General features: G+C 38.8%; 1 protein-coding gene across 4 annotated transcripts in view; it reads right to left on the bottom strand.

Annotated features, from left to right (window-relative positions):
• The window catches only part of WASF3 (WASP family member 3), a 38,000-nt gene extending 17,231 nt beyond the window's left edge, over nucleotides 1–20,769 (bottom strand). The window contains exons 1-4 of one of the 4 annotated variants that reach the window (XM_060770905.2): nucleotides 20,643–20,767; nucleotides 16,107–16,230; nucleotides 1,909–2,052; nucleotides 505–639 (exon numbers count right to left, since the gene is read on the bottom strand). In XM_060770905.2, the coding sequence (XP_060626888.1) occupies nucleotides 505–639; nucleotides 1,909–2,041 (268 nt within the window). In that variant the 5' untranslated portion in view covers nucleotides 2,042–2,052; nucleotides 16,107–16,230; nucleotides 20,643–20,767. Of the gene's footprint in view, nucleotides 1–504; nucleotides 640–1,908; nucleotides 2,053–16,106; nucleotides 16,231–20,154; nucleotides 20,315–20,642 lie in introns of those variants that run through there. The other 3 variants (XM_060770907.2, XM_060770903.2, XM_060770906.2) reach the window with 3 other exon arrangements.
• Nucleotides 20,770–21,011: the final 242 nt, after the last annotated feature.

The raw sequence follows: 21,011 nt of genomic DNA, 5'->3' as shown, positions 1-21,011 counted from the left end.
GCTTACATTCCAAATGGATGCAATCAGAAGCTGTTAGCCCTTCCTCAAGGAAACTGACTGAAATCAATAGGAGTTATGTTAGTGGGGGATAATGAGCCCTACTAATTTCAACGTGTTTACTCCAAGTTGGGCTAACACTGAGTTAGCCCAAAGCTACCTGTCTGGAACAAATGAGTTAAGCATCCTGATTAATCCACAGTAATTTAATTAATTAATAAAATAGAAAAAATCCAAAAAAAGAAACAATTAAAAATAGGTCTCCTATAAAGACAATGAGAGAATGGGGATTTTTTTGCTAGAAAAATAAAAAGGTTGCAATATATTTTCCCATTTTTTTGATGCTAACCCTTCTCATTTTTGTATTTTATTCTGTCTTTTCTCTGAACTTTTTTTTCAGACGGGTTAAAATATTGCTCAATACCAACACCAAAAGAAAAAGCAGTAATTGCTGTGCAATTAATTACTATGCTCTTTCTGGCCCAACACTCAAAAGTAATTACTCACCTTCTTCCACTGTTGAATCCAGCTGGGTAACTTTGACAGCAAGTCGATCAATTCTGTCTTGAAGAGAATTTGCTCTGATGTAAAAGTTGTTGGCCTCATTAAAGAGCTCTCCAAATATGTCTTCAGCATGCTTGCCTGTAAAGGAAGAAAGGGACAAGTGGTTAAATGTTTAAATCAGGTTCTCAAACTGTGCTCCTTCAGATGTTTTTGGACTTCAGCTCCCACAATTCCTAACAGCTGGTAAGCTGGCTGAGATTTCTAGGAGCTGAAGTCCAAAACACTTGGAGGAGCAGTTTTTTGGAATTATTGGAATGCACGCTAGTCCCACATTTATGCGCAAATAAGGTTTCAACAGAGAATTACTTATGTGATTTCAAAGATTTCTATTCATTCTTTAAGATTCACTGAAAGAAGCTCTTTTGAAATAATGTTTAGAGGAAAGAGTATTATATGTTCCCAGTACCGAATCTCTAGAGTGATACGGGGAATCAAAAAGCTGAGAACATCCCCTTTATAATTCCCATCACTTTGTCAATATTGATCTTCTCCAACCTCAACACTACAAAAGAGAAACTTATAAAAGAAGACAGCCCTGTCTGAGTTTGCAGAGATATATTGAATCAAATAGATGGAACGATATCTATCTAGTCCAGCTTCCCTGCCAGAGCAAGACTCTATAGCTAAAAATCTCTGAGAGATGGCCCTCTTACTTCAAAAACCCTTTCCAAGTTAGCTGATTCTACTATCAAACAGATGGTACCATCCAAATAGTCATCCTAATGTTAAGTATTTTCAAATTTAGAGCAACACTTGTTGCAAGAGAAGACTGATCATGGATAAACAGTCTTGTAGGATGTTTGAAGCTAAGAACACTTAAAATAGAGCTTTAAATAACCAAGGGGAAAACCCTATTTAAACCAAGTTTCCTCAGGATAAGGTTTTATCTTTTAAAAACAGTAATAATGCAAACCTGATCACTAAACAACAGTATGTTCATTTGTAATTCAGCAAAGCAGTTTATAATTTCAATAAGGCTAGAGTTGGTATATTTTTTGTTGATTATCTTCTTCTGATTAATTGAGGAAATGGTAATATATATAATAATGACACTTTTTTCTATTAATTTAGGACATAGTGGTGTATATAATATATACATGCATTGCAGTGGGTCTTTAGCTAGATTCCCAAGGGTCAGAAATACAACTATTTCACTACTATAACATTGTCTTTTTCTTTAAAAAGTATTATCATTCTTTTGCACCCTGTCTCTACAGAAAATAAATGAATAGTCCTTAAAGTTAGGGTGATGAAGCATAGATTCCATTAATTCTCCCCTTTCAGATGACATTCAGCTATTCATAAAATAAATTGACAAAACTTAAAAAAAAATATCTAATAACTTACTTAGGCTGCTTAGTTGGCGTATAATAGCAGCAAGAGTACCATTGGTTACACATTCTAATTCACTAGTAATTCCTTCAGGAAGAGCTCCTCGGCAAAGATGCCGAGGTTCAATATTCCGTTTGACTAAAGGCATGATTCAATCTCCTGTGGGAAAAAGAAAGATCGAACATTAATCTATTTTACAGATTCACTCATAGACACAAAGAGAAAAATGATAAAAGCAGGAGATGCTGCTACAATGAGATAACAATAATTTTGGATAGCCCTGAATGGGAAATGAGCCTTGGTATGACAGAGCTGTTGCTGCTTATCCCATGAAAATCTTATGCCAAACAGGAAGCCCAAATTGGCCACATCACTCCCCAGAAAAAGGGCTCCAGATTTTACATGAAACTAATATGATGCAAGTATACTGGAACAGATCCCTTGCATAATACATGGCTCTACTGCACTAGATTTTTTTACTAAGTGCACTCAAGATTTTTAAAAAAAATCTCTTTTGAACTTTTGAATGCTCTTGACCTCTCTTTTTGACTGTTTTGAGTATTTTTTTTAATTATTCTCATTTATTATGTATTTACTTTTAAATGAAAACCATAAAAATAAGACAAGGAGGAAGGAGGAAGATAATGCATACATCCCATCATGTAATGGATCATTTTAATTTCAAAGCTATTCATCATCATAATTGGCAGTCACTTGTGGACGAGTATGATTGTCTTCCAAGAGGAAAGTCTCGGTGGTGGAGACAAAACAAAGGACTACTGGCCACAGATGAACCACATTTGACAATGATTGGGAAGAAAATCTTTTGCAAAAAACATGGAAAATCTGATCAAGAGGGCTTTACACTAAATACTTGAAGGGCTGGGGATGATAACTTAAACATCTGTCCAAAAGTAAGCTCTAAACATAAGGATGTGAATGCTACAAAGGAGGAGAGAATGGAAGCCACAGAAATATTCACAGCTGAATAAAAGAACAACCCATGTGTTAATATCTACACATCAATGCACAGCTTGAGTTTATCAAATGAGACCAGTGGAAAGCTTTTGAGCAAAGATAAATGATGTCAAAAATGAAAACAAGACTTTATTAAAGGTCACAAAACCAAGACAAGGAGATCAAAGAATACCTTTCTGAAACCTACTTCAGAAATCTTCTAGGAGCTTAACTGCTAGGCACAGGCTCTCTAAAGATGTGCTGATGTGCACTAAAGATAATTTCCCTTTTTAAACAATGGAAAAAGGAATAAGTAGATCATTAATTCTAGACTTGATTTTAATCAAACAGGGAAGATTTCATCATTGAAATCAGAACAGTTGGGACTTTTGGAAAAAGTGATCATATAAGGCTAGAATTTGTGATTGTGGAGCGAGTGACGTGGACCTGTCTGGCACCAAGTAGGAGGCCAGAAGTCCTGTGGAGGCCCCATTGCCCCTCTTCTCCTTCCTGGGAGTCTTTCTCTCCCCTCCCCTCAGAAAATGTCTATGTGGCAGCTGATTTTGGGACCCGCAAAGGAACCAATGGGCTTCATCAAATTCTGCAATAGGTGAGTCCAGAGGGACTGAGGGCTAGATAAGCGAGGGATACTGGACACACTTCTTCTCCCCATTGGGCCTCGCCTGAGCTTTTCTCCCTGACGCAATGGCAAGCAGGCACTTGCAAAAGTGGGTTTGCTTGGGACTAGAAAGTTGACTCAGGCCCTATCTGTGCTGGCCATTTGGTGCGGTTCAAAATTAGCCTCTACTGAGGCCTGTGAAGCCTCTGAGGATGAGGATTTTCTGGTTGAGCTTGGTGTTTCTGTGGGGGAAAGCAAAAGCGATGATGGAAATGTTTTGAGTAAACCTGTTGTCAGAGAAACAGGAAGTGATTCTCATAAAAATCAGTCAGTGATTGACTCTGAAAGGAATGTGGAGGAGACAGGAGGGTTACAGATAACTCAGTGTTTATAGATCAAAAGAAATAATGTGAAACAGAGTCCCCCTAGGGGTGAGAAAAGCGGTATATAAATGCTGTAAATAATAAATAAATAAACAGAGACAAATCCAGTGTTCCCAGAGGCTGAAAGATAAACAAAGGGAACCCATGTGTGAGAAAGAGTGCTATCATGGGCAAGAGGGAGTATTCTTAAGGAATTGGAGTCAATGTTCAGTGGGGAGATCAACATTGGATTTTCATGTGTCAAGTTGCCTGTCTTGGGAGCGGTGAGTTAGGAGTTCTGTTCTTGGGTCTATATCTTGTTTTCCTGTTTAAGCTCCATGCCTCCTGTTTGGATTACAAATCTTGTTTTAAATGTCAAGTGTTGGGGATTATAGTAAAATTTAAGTATCAAGCTTTTGGATTATGGTCATATTCATGATTTCAAGCTTTTGTTTAAGTGCAACAAACCTTGGATTACAGTTTCTTGCTTTTGCCTTAAGTGATTTTTGGAATTCCTGTTCGGAGTTGGTCATTGCTTTTGTTAAGCTTCTGGAAATCTAACTCATGGGTGTATTTTGTAACTTTATATTATATACTCTTTTCTTAATAAACTTACTATTCCTGTTCATCTGTGTGGTGTTTGGGTAAAAAGGGGATTAAGTAGGTGGTTGGATTGCAACAGCCTCAAACTGCAGCAGGTGGACAACAAAACCCCACAAACGTGTGCAAAAGAAAGCCTTTAATGGGCACCAGTGCTCTGAGATTTGCATCATCACCATCTGGACTCAAACTGGTTGTAGGATTTCCTATATAGTCATCTGTACAATGAAACCACTGGTTCATTGGTGCCCAAGCCGTGGTCCACCAAGTCTAAGTTGAGCTGACCACATACAGCAGTCTGTGTGTTGGAGAAAAAATCGTAAACAGAAACTGTATGATGTAAAATTGCATGGCAGGGGGTTGGACTGGATGGCCCATGTGGTCTCTTCCAACTGTATCATTCTATGATTCTAAGGTCAGTAAAGAAATGTTATGGTTCATATTTGCATGTGAAAATGTGCCAACAATTACATAGTGTTTTTGTTTCTTAAATGTTGTCTTTCAGAAAATGGCACCGAAGAGAAAATACGATAGCAGTTGTATCAAGTTTTGATTCATTGCAATTGAAATAAATCACAAGATAAGACTTCAATGTGATATGTGCCACCATTCCCTGCAAAAATGCGTTAAAACCTGCAAAGTTGGAACATGATCTAAAGATTTTTCATCCCAATTTGTGTGATCGTTCACCAGAGTTCTTCATGGGAATATTAGAGAATCTGAAGAAAATACAACTCAGAACAAGTGGTATAAGATTTGCATCATCTAAGAAAGCCCTGTCTGCATCCTTTGAAATATCTCAACTAATCACAAAATGAAGAAAACCACACTTGCAGTTTCTCAAGTTGCTCCTGGCACGAAAAAAGCACCTGTGAAATATTAGAGAAGATTGTTCACTGTAAGTCATGGAAGTAGTTTTAGGTGGGGAAGTTAAAACGACCAGCTTCTCATTCAAATAAAAAGGTCACATTATTTCGCTACGCAGTGTTGCCAGTTACTTGTCTTTGTCTGGTTTCTAGGTGAGGATAACACGATCAAATAAGAATTATTATTTTTGCGGGAACTGAAAATTACATTGATATGAATAAATGTCATAAAAATAATCAGTGATTATTTTGAGAGGCCTTTAAACTACACTTTGAGTAACGCTTACCTAAAATGTTGGGAGCAGGAGTGTTTCGGGTATCAGATTTTGGGAGATTTGCATATACATAAGATATCTTGGAAATGAGATGCAAGTCTAAACACTACATTCAAATATGTTTCATACATATCTTACACACATAGCCTGAAGGTAACTTTTAAAACAATATTTTCAGTAATTTTAGGCATAAAATTTGTGCACACTGAGGAATCAGAAAGCAAAGGTGTCATTCTCAGTCACTTATGTGAACAATTATGGAGCTATTTTGGATTTCCAGATAAGGTTTACTCAACTTGCATTGCTTTCAGAGGAAATGGCCCCTGGCCATTCTTTCCACAAAATAGTTGTTTATAGTGGTATTAAACATGAAAGCATCTAACTGGTCAAGCAGTATTTAAAGATGAACAACTATATTCTTCTCACAATCACTGAAATAATATGGACTATACACAGTCTATACAACTACGGCTAACAAACTTCAAGCCTTTCTAAACTACAGAGCCTTAGTAAGCATGGATAGAAGGAAGAGACTCATTTTGGTGTATCGCTCATTGCCTTTTCAAATGAAGATGGTGGTTTGAAAGGAAAATAAAATGGGACAAAATGAGAATCACAATCAAGCAGAAAACAGACAACTCAGCCACTAATGCACTGGAACAACAAATCCTGATGCAGAATCAATATAATCTACTCTCAGAGGAAAAACAGGGGGCATTCTGGTCACTGAAGGAAATAGGAACCCTATATGCAAGACATACATGCACATCACTAAAGGACAATTGGAAATAAAAGTTTCTCTTAATATGCCTTATGCCATCTCAAATAGTTTCAAAAACATAATCCAGGTTAAACTATGCAGCATGAAAATTTACTAGGAATTAAAAAAAGAAACTGAACAGATAGTGCTTTTGTTAACTTTCATCAATAAATGGTACTGTAGATATCATTTTATTTTAAATTTTATGTGGTAACTATTCAATCTAGCTTACAACCTATTTCTACCTAGTAGAATTTAATCATTTGTAATTCTTCTATCCCCACCTTTCCTTGAAAATATAAGAATGACATTGTTTACACATTTTTCAATTCCCTTGTTTTTAACACAAACTTATCATAAACATGTAGTTTATTCACAGAAGTCACAGAGTTCTACTTACTAAGTGATATTAGGTGATAATTTTATTTTTGTAGGCATAGCTTTAAAATTGTTCTTTCTTGAGCAAAACATATGCAAAATGTTTTTCTGGGCCACATTCTTTGCAATATGGTCTTCAAACACTTTCATTAGGGATTAAATTCCGTAAGTTGAAACAGTAATGAAAAGATGTGTGCTTAATCAATATCATCAAGGTTAAGGAGAAAGATACAAGCGATGAACTTCACAACAGCTAGACAGATAAACCCACTGGAGAGTTACAAGTAGTAAATAAAGGATAGCAAGGTATACAATTATCATTTTACTTTTTGCTATAGCACAACACAATAAGATTTCCCGTTACACCACATATCATTGTCTTAATGAATATTTTCTAATATTGACAGAGCTGTAAGTATGCAATATGATGGCATTACAGCAATAATCACAGGCACACCATCCATACTAAAATTGTAGCATTGAACAATATTTTCATATTGAGCAATATAAACCAATATACAAAAAAGGAAGCCCTTCAGAATTTTACACCATGGCAAGCAACCCTTATGAACATAACACAAACTTCTTGCAATCAAAAAGAGAAATGTATACACATACAAATGTTACTGATGCAGGTATGTACCCTTCAATAACTGCCACACAACTGTTCCAATCAGCAGCATAGAACTAAATGGCGGACTATTCTAGAATATTATGTGGTTTTATCTGAGCAATCATGAAAGCATCAGAGCAACTGTGAGAACAGAATCATGCATGTACCAATGACTTAGTTATTTGTTTAAAAAAACTAATCTCTTACAAACAAAGTTTTTAGGAATTAACCATTCTATCTCTAGTTTGAAAGTAACAGACAAGTATGAAAAGAAACAAGTGAGATGTGAAAAGTAAATGTATCATTCTTAGGTTCTAATACAGTGGTTCCCAACCTTTTTTTGACAAGGGGTCACTTGACCAGGGACCACTTTCACCAGGGACCACTCTTCAACATTAGTATCAAAAGGGTTATGAATCAGTTTTCGGTCAACTTTAGATTTGGTTTGGTTATTTGGAGTGCTGATTCAGAAAATTGCATTGGATAGACCACATCAGCTCTAGTTTCTGGTACAGAACATAGGCTGTCAAGTAGTCGCCATCTGCTCACCCATAGAAAACCATATTTAATAAGCTTCAGCACTATAAGAGCCCTTGACCGCTCCAGCTGGAGGTCAGCTGTGACCAGCAGTGCTGCAGAATTTGAAGCGGCACAAATGGAGGGCGAAAGGGAGAAGCGTGCCAAGAGGAAGGCATGTCAAGCCAACCCCAACCGAGACCGCCTTCCACCTGGAAACCAATGCCCTCACTGCAGAAGAAGATGCAGAGCAAGAATAGGGCTCCACAGCCACATACAGACCCACAAGAACACTGGAAGACAATCATCCTTGGAAAACGAGGGATCGCCTAAAAAGAAGCTAGCTGAGATCTTCTGGCACGGCACCCAGTGTGTCGATGACCACTGGGACCACCTGTACTGGTTTATGCCAGAGCCTTTGCAGTTTGATTTTGAGGTCCTGATAACGGCTGAGTTTTTCCTGTTGTTTTCCCTCAATGTGACTGTTACCCGGTATGGCGACATCAATAATCCAAACTTTTTTCTTTTCCTCAATTGTGATGTCTGGCGTATTGTGTTCCAAAACTTTTTCAGTCTGGATTTGAAAGTCCACAGTATTTGTGTGTGTTTATTTTCTACTACCTTTGCAGGTTTATGATCCCACCAGTTCTTTACTACTGGCAGGTGGTACTTGTGACATAAGTTCCAATGAATCATTTGGGCCACAGAGTTGTGCCTCTGTTTGTAGTCCGTTTGTGTGATTTTCTTGAAGCAGCTGAGGATATGATCAATGGTTTCATCAGCTTCCTTGCACAGTTTACATTTTGGGTCATCAGCTGATTTTTCAATCCTGGCCTTAATTACATTTGTTCTGATGGCTTGCTCTTGGGCTGCAAGAATCAGGCCTTTTGTCTCCTTCTTCAGGGTTCCATTTGTGAGCCATAACCAAGTCCTCTCCTTTTCAGCTTTTCCTTCAATTTTGTCAAGGAACTGCCCATGCAATGCTTTGTTGTGCCAGCTGTCAGATGTGGTTTTTAGTGCAGTTTTCTTGTACTGATTCTTTGCTTGCTTTGCTTTGAGAACTTTCCGATTACTGACTTCAATTAAAGCAGGTTCTTGGCTTTTCTTTACATATTCTTCCAGGGTGTGTTTTTCTTCAACTGCTTGTTTTACTTGTAAAAGTATTCTGCCACCAGACTTTCTAGGCAGATAGAGCCGGTCAACATCACTGCAAGGATGTAGTGAATTATGAATGGTCATGAGTTTTCTTGTTTTTCTGTCCAAATTATCCAGTTCTGCCTATGTCCAGTTTATGATGCCAGCAGTATATCTTATGACAGGTATGGTCCAGTTGTTGTTGTTGTTGTTGTTATAGTAGTCATCAAAAATCCAACCCGACATCATAGCGGTGCCTGTCGTTTCCTCTGGAAATGACAGGCAAAGCAGACCCTATGAATTTGTGGGGAAAACGCTATGAAGAAGAAGAGACAGAAGAAGATTGTCATATTTATTATATTCATTTATACCCCACTTTATTTTTCCATAAGAAGACGCAAAGTGGCTTAACATAAAAGCATTAGCCTACAGTAGAGCATACAGTCTCTGTTGCAGTAGAGAATTTTTTCTATCAGGTTAGACTAGTTAAACTCTGGGGAATGCTACAAACCTGGGTTCTGAGACACACTCAAAACAAAAAAAACAGAAAAGCAAGAAAAGACCTAGCAAAAATGCAATTGTAAATAATTCAACTAATGATTAATAAATGATTATTTCTGAAACTATAATTTAGTACAAAGCCACACATTTCCCCATTTTTCCCATTTCACAATAATGATCTAATCTGAGAGTAAGTTCTAACTTGAACTTAAACCTGCCAAAGAAGGCATCATCCTTAAGCAGCCTATACCTGGATGGGTTCAGTGTTCTGTAAAACCTCCTTAGTACATACTTCATCTGCACTGCATCATCAATCCAACCTTATTTTTTTAAAAGCAGATTAAGTTTTTTTAAAATATTCTTTGAAAATGCTGGTTTCCTATTTATGTAATTTAAATGTCCACATCTTCTCCTATTCCATTTCTAATGTCAATGTGATTTAGTGCCAGAAATGCAGGAGATATTCTCTGCACACCAATCTATGAGACAGAGAGTTGATGTGAATATAGGACAGCAGAAGGCATTCGGTAAGACATATATCTGTTCCTGTCCACTGCACAGCTTTGTGTAGGTATTTCCTGAAGCTACAAGCATAAATCTGCTTTTCCTTGAAAGTACATGAGACAGGGAAATCTGTTGAGAGAGAATTGTCTCACTGTGTTAAAGCAGCTACAGATAATGTTGACATATCTGTAACAGTGCCTTGGGAAATGCACTCATCCATCAACAGTACTCATGAGCTAGTTCTGTCCTTAATCTGTGCTGTTTGCTATTGATGCCACCAGCAACCACAACATAGTATGTATGCTACTTATTGGCACATATATGCACAACAGTTCTTATAATTCTAAGAACACCAGAATAAAATTGACACATGTATTCAGGAGTCTATATACAACAGATGTGCCCAAGGAGAGAGCAAATTGCAAGAAAGTTATATAATAAACTATTATCAGATGTTTTCTAACCTCTGTGGAAAAGTCAGTATAGAGTGTTAGTGTTGAAGTCCCACTGACCCAATACTGTCAAAAAGGAAAAGGAATCACTCAGGCATCACAATAAACCCTGTTTCAGAGCGTAACATAGGTTATCAAACTATTTTGCTTGCTTGCATTCTTCACCATTTGAAGTTTTCCAGTTGTAGTTTGCCAATTAACAGTAAATCATGATTGGAAAATTCAGACATGATAGCAAACCAGTTAATTTTTCTACTTATGAATTAGTTCATAAGTCTGGGTATTACACTGTTCCAGAACTTAGCTGCACAAAGAATTTACTGGGCTATTCCAGTCAAAACTGAGATTTACTTTCTAGAGATTATGGAACACCAGTGTTTTGTCCTGGAATAAACTAAGAACTTGGAGAAGCAGAAAGGATTTTTCCTGCTGGCAAAAGGAGAGGTGGTAAAGACACAGATATGTATATTTATCTGCTAAAGAATATTAATGCCACAACAAACTACAAATCGATAGATTCTGGAAGACCCTGGCATGGTAGTTTAACCATGAACAACATGCAACAGACCTTACTATCTAGGTAACTGAGGTACAATGATACCTTGACTTAGAAGTGTAATTCATTCTGTGACTGAGCTCTTAACTCACATCAGTCTTATCTCAAAGCAACTTATCCCACTGAAATGTTATTAATCTGTTCCGGTTCCCTGAAACCCCCCCTTTTTTTGGTTATGTATTTTTAAAAACAAAGAAATACTGTATAAATAATAAATAATGAATAAATGCACATTCACAAGGGACAATTAAAAAGAAGCACACAGCAATGGCAAGGAAGCACAAAGCAGAGAAGCAGAAGCATTATTTCCTTCATACTGTACTCATTCCAGCCTCCCTCTCTTACTCTTTCTCCCTGTATTAATGAAGCCAAACATACCAGGAATAGAACCCACAGAAAATTAACTAACCCACAATTCCTCAAAACAGACAAGAGCGAAGAAGACAATCCCCCAAAGCAGACACGAGCACGAGGCATAGAGGCTGCATCCTTGAAGTCCTTTACTCTGCCGCTAGCTCTTAACTGAAAACACAACTCATATGTCAAAACAGAATTAAGGCCAAATGATTACCCTTAACTCAAAACTCTCTTAAGTTGGGATGATCTCAAGGTTTCAGGGTATTCAGAGTTATCATGGGGAAAAGGTATCTTTACAGAATCTTTTATTTCCATAGCAAGCCAATTTTTAAAAAATCTAATTATCACAGAGACAGAAAGTGAGGTGAAATCTTCTGAACAGGGGCACAGACAGCAAAACAAACACCACAGGGATGCTTCGAACCCTTCCCTAGGCTATCCAAGGCTACTATGTATATATTTGGCTGGAGTTATACTTTGAAAATGTGCCTGTTCCAACTTACAATAAAATTCGACTTAGGTTCAGTAGGTTTGTTCTTATCTTGTTTGAAACTTGGAGACTGCCTATCTGGATGAGGTGGATTGACTGCTCTTGTGCTAAGGGACAATGATTCAGTTCTTAACATCAACAAGACCAATGAGCTTACAGTGGAAAAAAAGAACAGGCCAGAAATTCAGCCCTTGTTCACAGCATTCTTGGGGATCCATCTCACCCAGAATATTCATTTTTGAATTATTGCCAACTGGCAGTCAGCACAATGTGACAAAGACAAGGACAAACAGAATGAGATATAGTTTTTATCCTAGAGCTGTGACTATGTTGAACTCCATGTTTTCACATTGATTTGGCATTGGGAGCTGTGCGATGGTGGTTGGGGTATGGAGGGATAGGTATGTTATTTTGTGGTGTGTGAAGGAATTTAATTTCAATGTGCAATAGTACAATGACAATAAAGCTATTCTAGTCTATTTAGAAAACTCACAATGGAGGTTCCTATTTTCAACACTCTGTCTTTCCTCAACTGCTGAAGTTGAAGAGAGACAGAGCTGAGATATTTTGCCAGACTTCTATACAGCACTTCTTACATTTTATTTTTGTGCACAAAAGGAGAACTCTGACCTGGAGATCTGAGAAGAAAAGAGTGCCAAGGGAAATGCAAATCTCTATGAAGAAACTATTTGTTCCATAATGGAAACGCTGCCTGTAAAAAATCGGGTCACAAAAGCCCCGGGGGTGATTTGATGTATGTAGGGAAGGGGGGACTGAGGGGTTGGATACAGCCTTTCCCTGTCTCACGCCCCCTCCCCCATGCAGACAGACAGAACAGCACTTTGTTGGAAAACAGGGTGCGTATATATGAGTTACTACTTTTTTTTAAAATGACTACAACCTTTCCAATATCCAAGTATTATAGGAAGAAAAAATATACAAAGGGGGAGGAAGAGAGAACTGGAAAAACAGAAAAATAAACTGCACTTATGTCCCATTTTCTTGGCAATGGTTATACATCTTACTACAAATTGAGCATCCCTTATATGAAATTCCAAAACACTCAAAAATGCCCAAATCTCCACATTGGGGGTTACAATAGTGAGACCTCTCATTTCTGATGGTTCAGTGTATACAAACTTTGTAATCTGGTGCAATATTTTGTACACAAGCTTTATACAATGTACACCAACATTATAATTTTATTCAATATTTTTAATAATTTTATGTAAAAATTACAAATAATGCAAAAAATGTGTAGTCAAAGGCTTTCATGGCTGGAATCATTGAGTTGCTGTGAGTTTTCCGGGCTGTGTGAAAAAATAAAAAATGACTATACTGCATAACATAACGTTCAGGTGTATATGAAACATAAATGAATTTCATGTTTAGAATTGCATCTCATCTCCAAGATAACTCATTATTTATACAGATGCAGAAGCAGGTATTTCAAAATCCAAAAGTAAACACTTTTGGTCCCAAGCACTGTAGATAGAGGGATATTCAACCTGCATGTAAAATTACTTCTCTAACGAAAGCACTATTAATACACGTCATCATTTCCACACCTATTCTTTTTTTTCTTGGTGTTTTTCTTTTTAGGCCTGCTCCTGGGGTTATTTGGGACGCTGACTCATAAAATCGCATTGGATAGACCGCATTAGCTCTAATTTCTTAAGATAAAGTTACCGTGATTTTCTAAGGGTGAACAGATGGCAACTGGTAGATGGCATATGTTCTGTATCTCAAAAACTAGAGCTGATAAGGGGAAATTGGTGCCATTTTTTTGAACCAGCAGGTCAAATATACTCAGATACAAAGCTAACATTTAAGGCACCAAAACATGTGTTGCCTGGTGTTAGGGAAATCACAGTCTCCATTGGTTTTCTATCAGTACAAAACTTGGTCAAGGTTTTCATCGTTCAACAGCAATCAAACCCTCCTCTCCAGAGTCCTAATCCAATCCAAAAGCACTACACCTTACAGACCATCTCAGCCCCCTTCTACAATGCCATATAAAATATGTTATCTGCTTTGAACTGGATTATATGAGTCTACACTACCATATAATCCAGTTCGAAACAGATAATCTCAATTTGATATGGAAATGTAGAAGAGGCTTTAAACACTGGCTGGTTTATGCAACATAAAGTTTTATAGACTTATTTATAAAGTATAAACCATAGAATTCTGTATAAAGAGAAAAGTGGGATACAAATTCACAAAGTGAAGAGGGGACAGCCTAGAAGACACAGTTCCATCGTGTCTCCTGCAACATCACTTGGGACACCATCAATATATACAATATAATCATATATAGAAATAATAACATTGTAATGTAATAATTCTAATGTGTGTGAAAGTTTTCCCCTGACATTATGTCTAATCATGTCTGACAATGCTTGAGAATAATGAGACGCTGATGATGTTGTTTTTATTGCTTTTGTGATGTCTTATACTGTTTAATGTTTTTTATCTCTATTATGTTTTATGTATACTGATTTGTTGGAAACCGCCTTGAGTTGCCAATTGGCTGAGAAAGGCGGTATACAAATACAGTAAATAAATAAATGATCATGGGAATTCTGTGTGCCAAGTTTGGTTCAATTCCATTGTTGGTGAAGTTCAGAATGCTCTTTGATTGTAGGTTAACTATAAATCCCAGCAGCTACAAATCCCAAATGACAAAATCAATCCCATCCAACCCCACCAATATTCAAATTTGCGCATATTGGGTATTTGTGCCAAATTTGGTCCAGTTAATGAAAATACATCCTGCATATCAGATATTTCATTACAATTCATAACAGTAGCAAAATTAGTTATGAAGTAGCAACAAAAAATAATGTTATGGTTGAGGGTCACCACAACATGAGGAACTGTATTAAGGGGTTGTAGCATTAGGAAGGTTGAGAAACACTGACTTACTTAAAAACAAATAGGTCTCATCTTCATCCACAGTTATGTCATGATAAAATCTCAATAAATCAAAATGCCTTAAAGTGTGAAATGATGAATACATTATGTTAAAAATGATATTCCATTTTTCAATGTTTTGAACAACTCATCTCTGGCTATAGTCAAACCATTTATTTATTTATTTACAACATTTATATCCTGCCCTACTCATTCTGAAGAGGACTCAGAGTGGCTTACAAGTTATTTATTTATTTATTTATTTATTTATAACATTTATATTTTGCCCTTCTCACCCCGCATGGGACTCAGGGCGGAGCACAACCTATATATGGCAATCATTCAATGCCAGGACATAAAAACCATAAATACATACAAACATTAAAATCACTTATATCCACTTTATAATCAGTTGCTTAAAAACCATCTCAGGACACCATACTATTATTGCCTCATCACACTGCCCCAAAGGCTTGGTCCCACAGCCAGGTCTTCACCATCCTTCTCAAGGACAAGAGGGAGGGGGCTGATCTAATATTATATATATACAATATATATATTATTGTTATGTATACATACAATATATATTATTAGCACAGCAATTATATATTACTATATTGCATTATACCACTAAACTGTAATATTATTAGTAATATTACATGTATTTTATATATATATATATAGATATATATACACACACACACACGACATTCATATGCCGCCCTTCTCACCGCCCTACTATGCTAATAATATAATATTATATTATTAGCATAGTACAATATCAGTATTATATATTACTATATTGTACTTTACCATTATATTGTAATATCATTAGTAATATTACATGTAATATAAATATAATTATAATATAATATTATTAGTATAACATTGTATTACATTATAATATTATAAATATATGTATATACAATATATTTATTATTGTTATATATACATGCAATATATATTATTAGCACAGCACAATATTAGAATTATGTATTACTATATTCTACTATAGCACTATACTGTAATATTATTAGTAAAAATTACACGTATTATTTATTTATTTTATTTATTTCCAGTATTTCTACCCCGTCCTTCTCAACCCCAAAAGGTGACTCAGGGCGGCTTACATTTCTCACAATTTGATGCCATTAAATATACCAAAGCAATATAAGAACAATCAAAACAATAAATAGAACATTAATTAAAACAATAAAACCAGTATTAACCGCTATATCACCATTCCAGTCAAATTCCATAACCAAAGGGCTATTTATGCATGCTGTCCAAAAGCCTAATCCCAGAACCACAACTTCCATTTCTTTCTAAGAGACAGGAGGGATGAAGCCGATCTTACCTCGTTGGGAAGCAAGATCCATAGGCGGGGAGCTACAGCCAAGAAGGTCCTGTCTCTCATCTCCGCCAGACGTATTTGCGATCCTGGTGGGAGTGAGAGCAGGGTCTCCCCAGATGATCTTAAACTGCAAGGCGGGACATAGAGGGAGATGCATTCAGACAAGTATGCTGGGCCAGAACTGTATAGAGCTTTATAGGTCAAAACCAGCACTTTGAATTGAATTTGGAAGTGGAGCGGCAGCCAGTGGAGCTGACATAAGGGGGTGGTGTGCTCCCTGTATGTTGCTCCAGTTAGTAATCTGGCTGCAGCCTGTTGGACTAGTTGAAGTTCCCGAACAGTCTTCAAAGGCAGCCCCACATAGAGTATTATATATATAGTATTATGCCATGATGAACAACTGCACTGCATCCTGTCAGATCCCCAAAATCTGGAGGAAAGCTAGAGTCATTGCCATCTTGAAGCCAAGCAAAGACCGTAATGATCCAAAAAGCTATAGACCAATCTCCCTGTTATGCCATCTTTACAAAGTTCTGGAGGTACTTAATTTGCATAGAATTATGGAAAAAATAGACCCATGTCTGATTCCACAGCAAGCTGGCTTCAGGAAAAGCAAAAGCTGCACATCGCAAGTGCTGAACCTGACTCAGCACATAGAAGATGGCTTTGAAAGGCAGCAGATCACAGGAGCTGTCTTCATAGACCTGTCAGCAGCTTATGATACTGTAAACCACTGCCTCCTCCTGAGAAAAATGTAGAATATCACAAAGGACTACCATCTCACCTACCTCATAGGAAACCTGCTACAAAACAGGAGCTTTTTTGTTGACTTCCAGGGCCAGAGAAGCAGATGGTGGAAACAGAAGAACAGAGTGCCTCAGGGGACTGTGCTTGCTCCATCAATATTCAACATTTACACAATTGACCAGCCACTGCCAGAAGGGACAGAGAGTTTCATCTATGCTGATTATCGTGCCATCACCGCTCAAGCAGGGAGCTTTGAGATGGTTGAACAGAAGCTTTCCGAAGCTCTAGGTGCTCTTACTGCCTATTAGAGGGAAAACCAGCTGATCCCTAACCCATCTAAAACACAGACATGTGCCTTTCACCTTAAGAACAGACAAGCATCCAGAGCTCTGAGGACTACCTGGGAAGGAATCCCACTGGACCATTGCAGCACACCCAATTACCTGGGAGTCACTCTTACCTACAAGAAGGACTGCCTGAATATCAAGCAAAAAATGGGTGCTAGAAAAAATATCATACGAAAGCTGACTGGCACAACCTGGGGATCACAACCTGATACAGTGAAGACATCTGCCCTTGTGCTATGCTACTCTGCTGCTCAGTATGCATGCCCAGTGTGGAACACATCTCACCATGCTAAGACAGTAGATGTGGCTCTTAATGAGACATGCCGCATTATCACGGGGTGTCTGCGTCCTACACCATTGGAGAAATTACACTGTTTAGTTGGTATTGCACCACCTGACATCCACTGGGAAGTAGCCGCCAATAGTGAAAGGACCAAGGCAGTGACGTCTCTGGCCCACCCCCTGTTTGGGTATCAGCTAGCACGTCAACGACTTAAATCAAGAAATAGTTTTCTAAAGATCTACAGAGACACTCGCCAGTTGTTTGTTTCCTCAGCAAGTGAGAGTCCAAAAATGGCAGGCTAAAACCCAGAACCTCAATCAATGGCTGATACCAAATGAGAGACTCCCTCCTGGGCACACAGAAAACTGGGCGACTTAGAAGGCACAGAACAGACTGCGCTCTGGAACCACGAGATGCAGAGCCAACCTTAAGAAATGGTGCTACAAAGTGGAACCCATGACATGTGAGTGTGGAGAAGAGCAAACCACTGACCACCTGCTGCAATGCAACCTGAGCCCTGCCACATGCACAATGGAGGACCTTCTTATAGTAACACCAGAGGCACTCCGAGTGGCCAAATACTGATCAAAGAACATTTAATCAACTACCAAGCTTGCAAACTTTGTGCTTTGTTTGTTTGTTTGTTTAAAAAATGCAATACAACTGTTTGGTTTGCTCCTGACACGATAAATAAAAATAAATTTAATCAACTACCAAGCTTTCAAACTTTGTGTTTTGTTTGTTTGTTAAAAAATGCAATACAACTGTTTGGTTTGCTCCTGACACAATAAATAAATTATTGTATTTGTGCAGGTACAGCTGTACCAGGAGCTCCAATTTTGTTTGCTTTGCATTGAATATTTGTTATAGTCCTAAGTTTCAGGGACTCTGCAGATATGTGGCTTCTTTTGGCTGCAATCATAGGGCAAGCCACCTGTCAATTATAGTTAGGTTCCCTGGTCCTGCCCCCTTTAAGGTTTTTGGAGGGAATAGGAGCCTTTTTGGGTTCAGTCCACACAGAGAAGGTTTCCATGCAGGACATAATACCAAGAGCTCCTGTAGAAAGCTTCGTCTTCTACAGCTTGGCCGGGGTTATACAGCCCACAGCTTGGCCGAGGATCATACAGCCTTACAGCTCCTTTGCGGAGGGACTTCAGTCAACCATCACGGAAGCCTGAATCCTTTTTCCCTGGAGGTCTAAAAGCTCTGCTTGGTTAGGGTCTCTCGCGGAAGCCAGAAGCAGTTGGTACCAGGTGCAGGGGCTCCACGCTAACAGAGGCAAAGACAGACTGCCCAGATTAGAAGTTAAGGATTTCCCCATTAGTTACAGTTAAGAAGATAGTGCCTGTTCCCTGTGGACAAGATTGAAAGAGCCAATAGACTGTTAAGAAAGCCTTAAAGTACCTGTTTGTTTTCATTAATAAAGAACTTTGTTGAACCTTTAAGTCAGTGTTTCTCAACTTTCCTAATGCCGCGACCCCTTAATACAGTTCCGCATGTTGTGGTGACTCCCAAACATAAAATTATTTTCATTGCTACTTCATAACTGTAATACTGCTATTGTTATGAATTACGATGTAAATATCTGATATGCAGGATGTATTTTCATTCACTGGACCAAATTTGGTACAAATACCTGATACACCCAAATTTGAATAATGGTGGGGTTGCAGGGGTTGATTTTTTTCATTTGGGAGTTGTAGTTGCTGGGATTTATAGTACACCTACAATCAAAGTCTTCTGAACTCCACCAACAATGGAACTGAACCAAACTTGGCACACAGGACTTCCATGACCAACAGAAAATACCGGAAGGCTTTGGTGGGCATTGACCTTCAGTTTGGGAGTTGTAGTTCACCTACATCCAGAGAGCATTGTGGACTCAAACAATGATGGATCTGGAGTTTGGGGAAAACAGACCTTGACATTTGGGAGTTGAAGTTGCTGGGATTTATAGTTCACCTACAATCAAAGAGCATTCTGAACCCCACCAACAATAGAATTGGGCCAAACTTTCCACACAGAAATCCCATGACCAACAGAAAGTACTGTGTTTTCAGATGGCCTTTGGTGACCCCTCTGACACTCCTTCGCGACCCCTCCAGGGGTCCCAACCCCCAGGCTGAGAAACCCTGCTTTAAGTATTCTAGAGACTGTGTTTTAAGGAAATCCAAGGGCCTTTAATCTGAGGCAGCCCCGGCGTCCCGTTGGGCACACAGAATTTATGTCCTGTCTACAGTCTTATGCACAGGCCCAGCGTGCGACAGTACAGTATTACATTATAATATTATCAATATAACATGTGCATTCAATATATATTATTAGTACGGAACAATATTACTATTATAGTAAACAAAATGGAAACAAATAACGTTGAAAGGCAGACCCACTCCATATCTAATCAAGGGAAAAGGTGATGAAGGCCATCAAAGCTTCCCAAGTGCTCCAGCAATGTCCCCAATGTTTTCTTTCTATCACCAATGTGAGATGGTGCCTACATTTCAGCGAAGTCCGCCAATTTAACGAACCAAGTTTCAGCTAAGGGGGAAATATAGGGAAAGGCAGTGGGGAAAGACAAGGCCACACGAAATAGGGTCAAGGGGGAGGACACAGGGGGACCCGCAGAGGGCCTCTTCCTCCTCCCTCCTGGCCTCTCTCTCTCTCACTCACTCACCCGCCTCCTGTTTAATCCCCGCGTGAGGCGCTCCGTTGCGAGAAGGAACATTAGGGCTGCCTCAAGTCCACTAAGCGGGAAACAGCTTCCAAAAACAGAGAAAGAAAGATGCCCCTTCCTCTCCAACCACAAACTCATTCAGAAAGAGCGACCCCAACTCACAGAGTCCGCCTTGTTCGGAATTAAAGCCACTACCGCTGGCTCCTCTTCTTTATATATGAGGAGGGGGAGCTCATTCTCAAAATAAATAAAGGGGGGGGGGATTGTGAAGGCGCTCATAACTCTTTATGGACATCACCTTCTTTTTTCATGTAACTCCCCCCTCCCTGACTCTGACTTATCGCGACCCACTTCTCCTTTGCCTCAGGAGTAGGGGGCGCTCATTCTAAAATAAAGAAAGGGGGGTATTGTGAAGGCGCGTATAACTCTTTATAGGGCATCACCGTTCTCTTTCACGCAACACCCCCCTCTTCCCGTCTCCGACTTACCCCGTTCCACATTCCACCTGCCGAGGCGCGCGAGCTTAACTCCCAACCGTCGGTGCTCAGGATCGTACAATCCTCCTCAGCCGCGCCGACCCCGCCCCTCCCCTTCTCGAACGTGTGGAAATTGGCCCCGCCCACTCGGTCCTATCTAGGCTAAGAAAGGAGGTGGGGCCAAAATAAATAAAAGAGGTCGGAGGAGGGGGCGGGACCTTGGAAGGAGGGATTGGCGTTCGGAGCAGCCAATGAAAGAGCGGATTAGGGAAAGCCTAGGGATTTAATAATGCTCAACTCAGGGTTAAAGAGCCAGCCTTTCCATCACTTCAGCCTGCTTCCCTGGCCCTGTTTTGAAACTGTTCCGTTTTCCTCTATCCA

Source organism: Anolis sagrei, chromosome 3 (assembly GCF_037176765.1).
Source record: "Anolis sagrei isolate rAnoSag1 chromosome 3, rAnoSag1.mat, whole genome shotgun sequence".
NCBI lineage: Eukaryota > Metazoa > Chordata > Lepidosauria > Squamata > Dactyloidae > Anolis > Anolis sagrei.
Note: the sequence above shows the minus strand (reverse complement) of the source record. Positions and strands in the feature narration are given on the sequence as shown.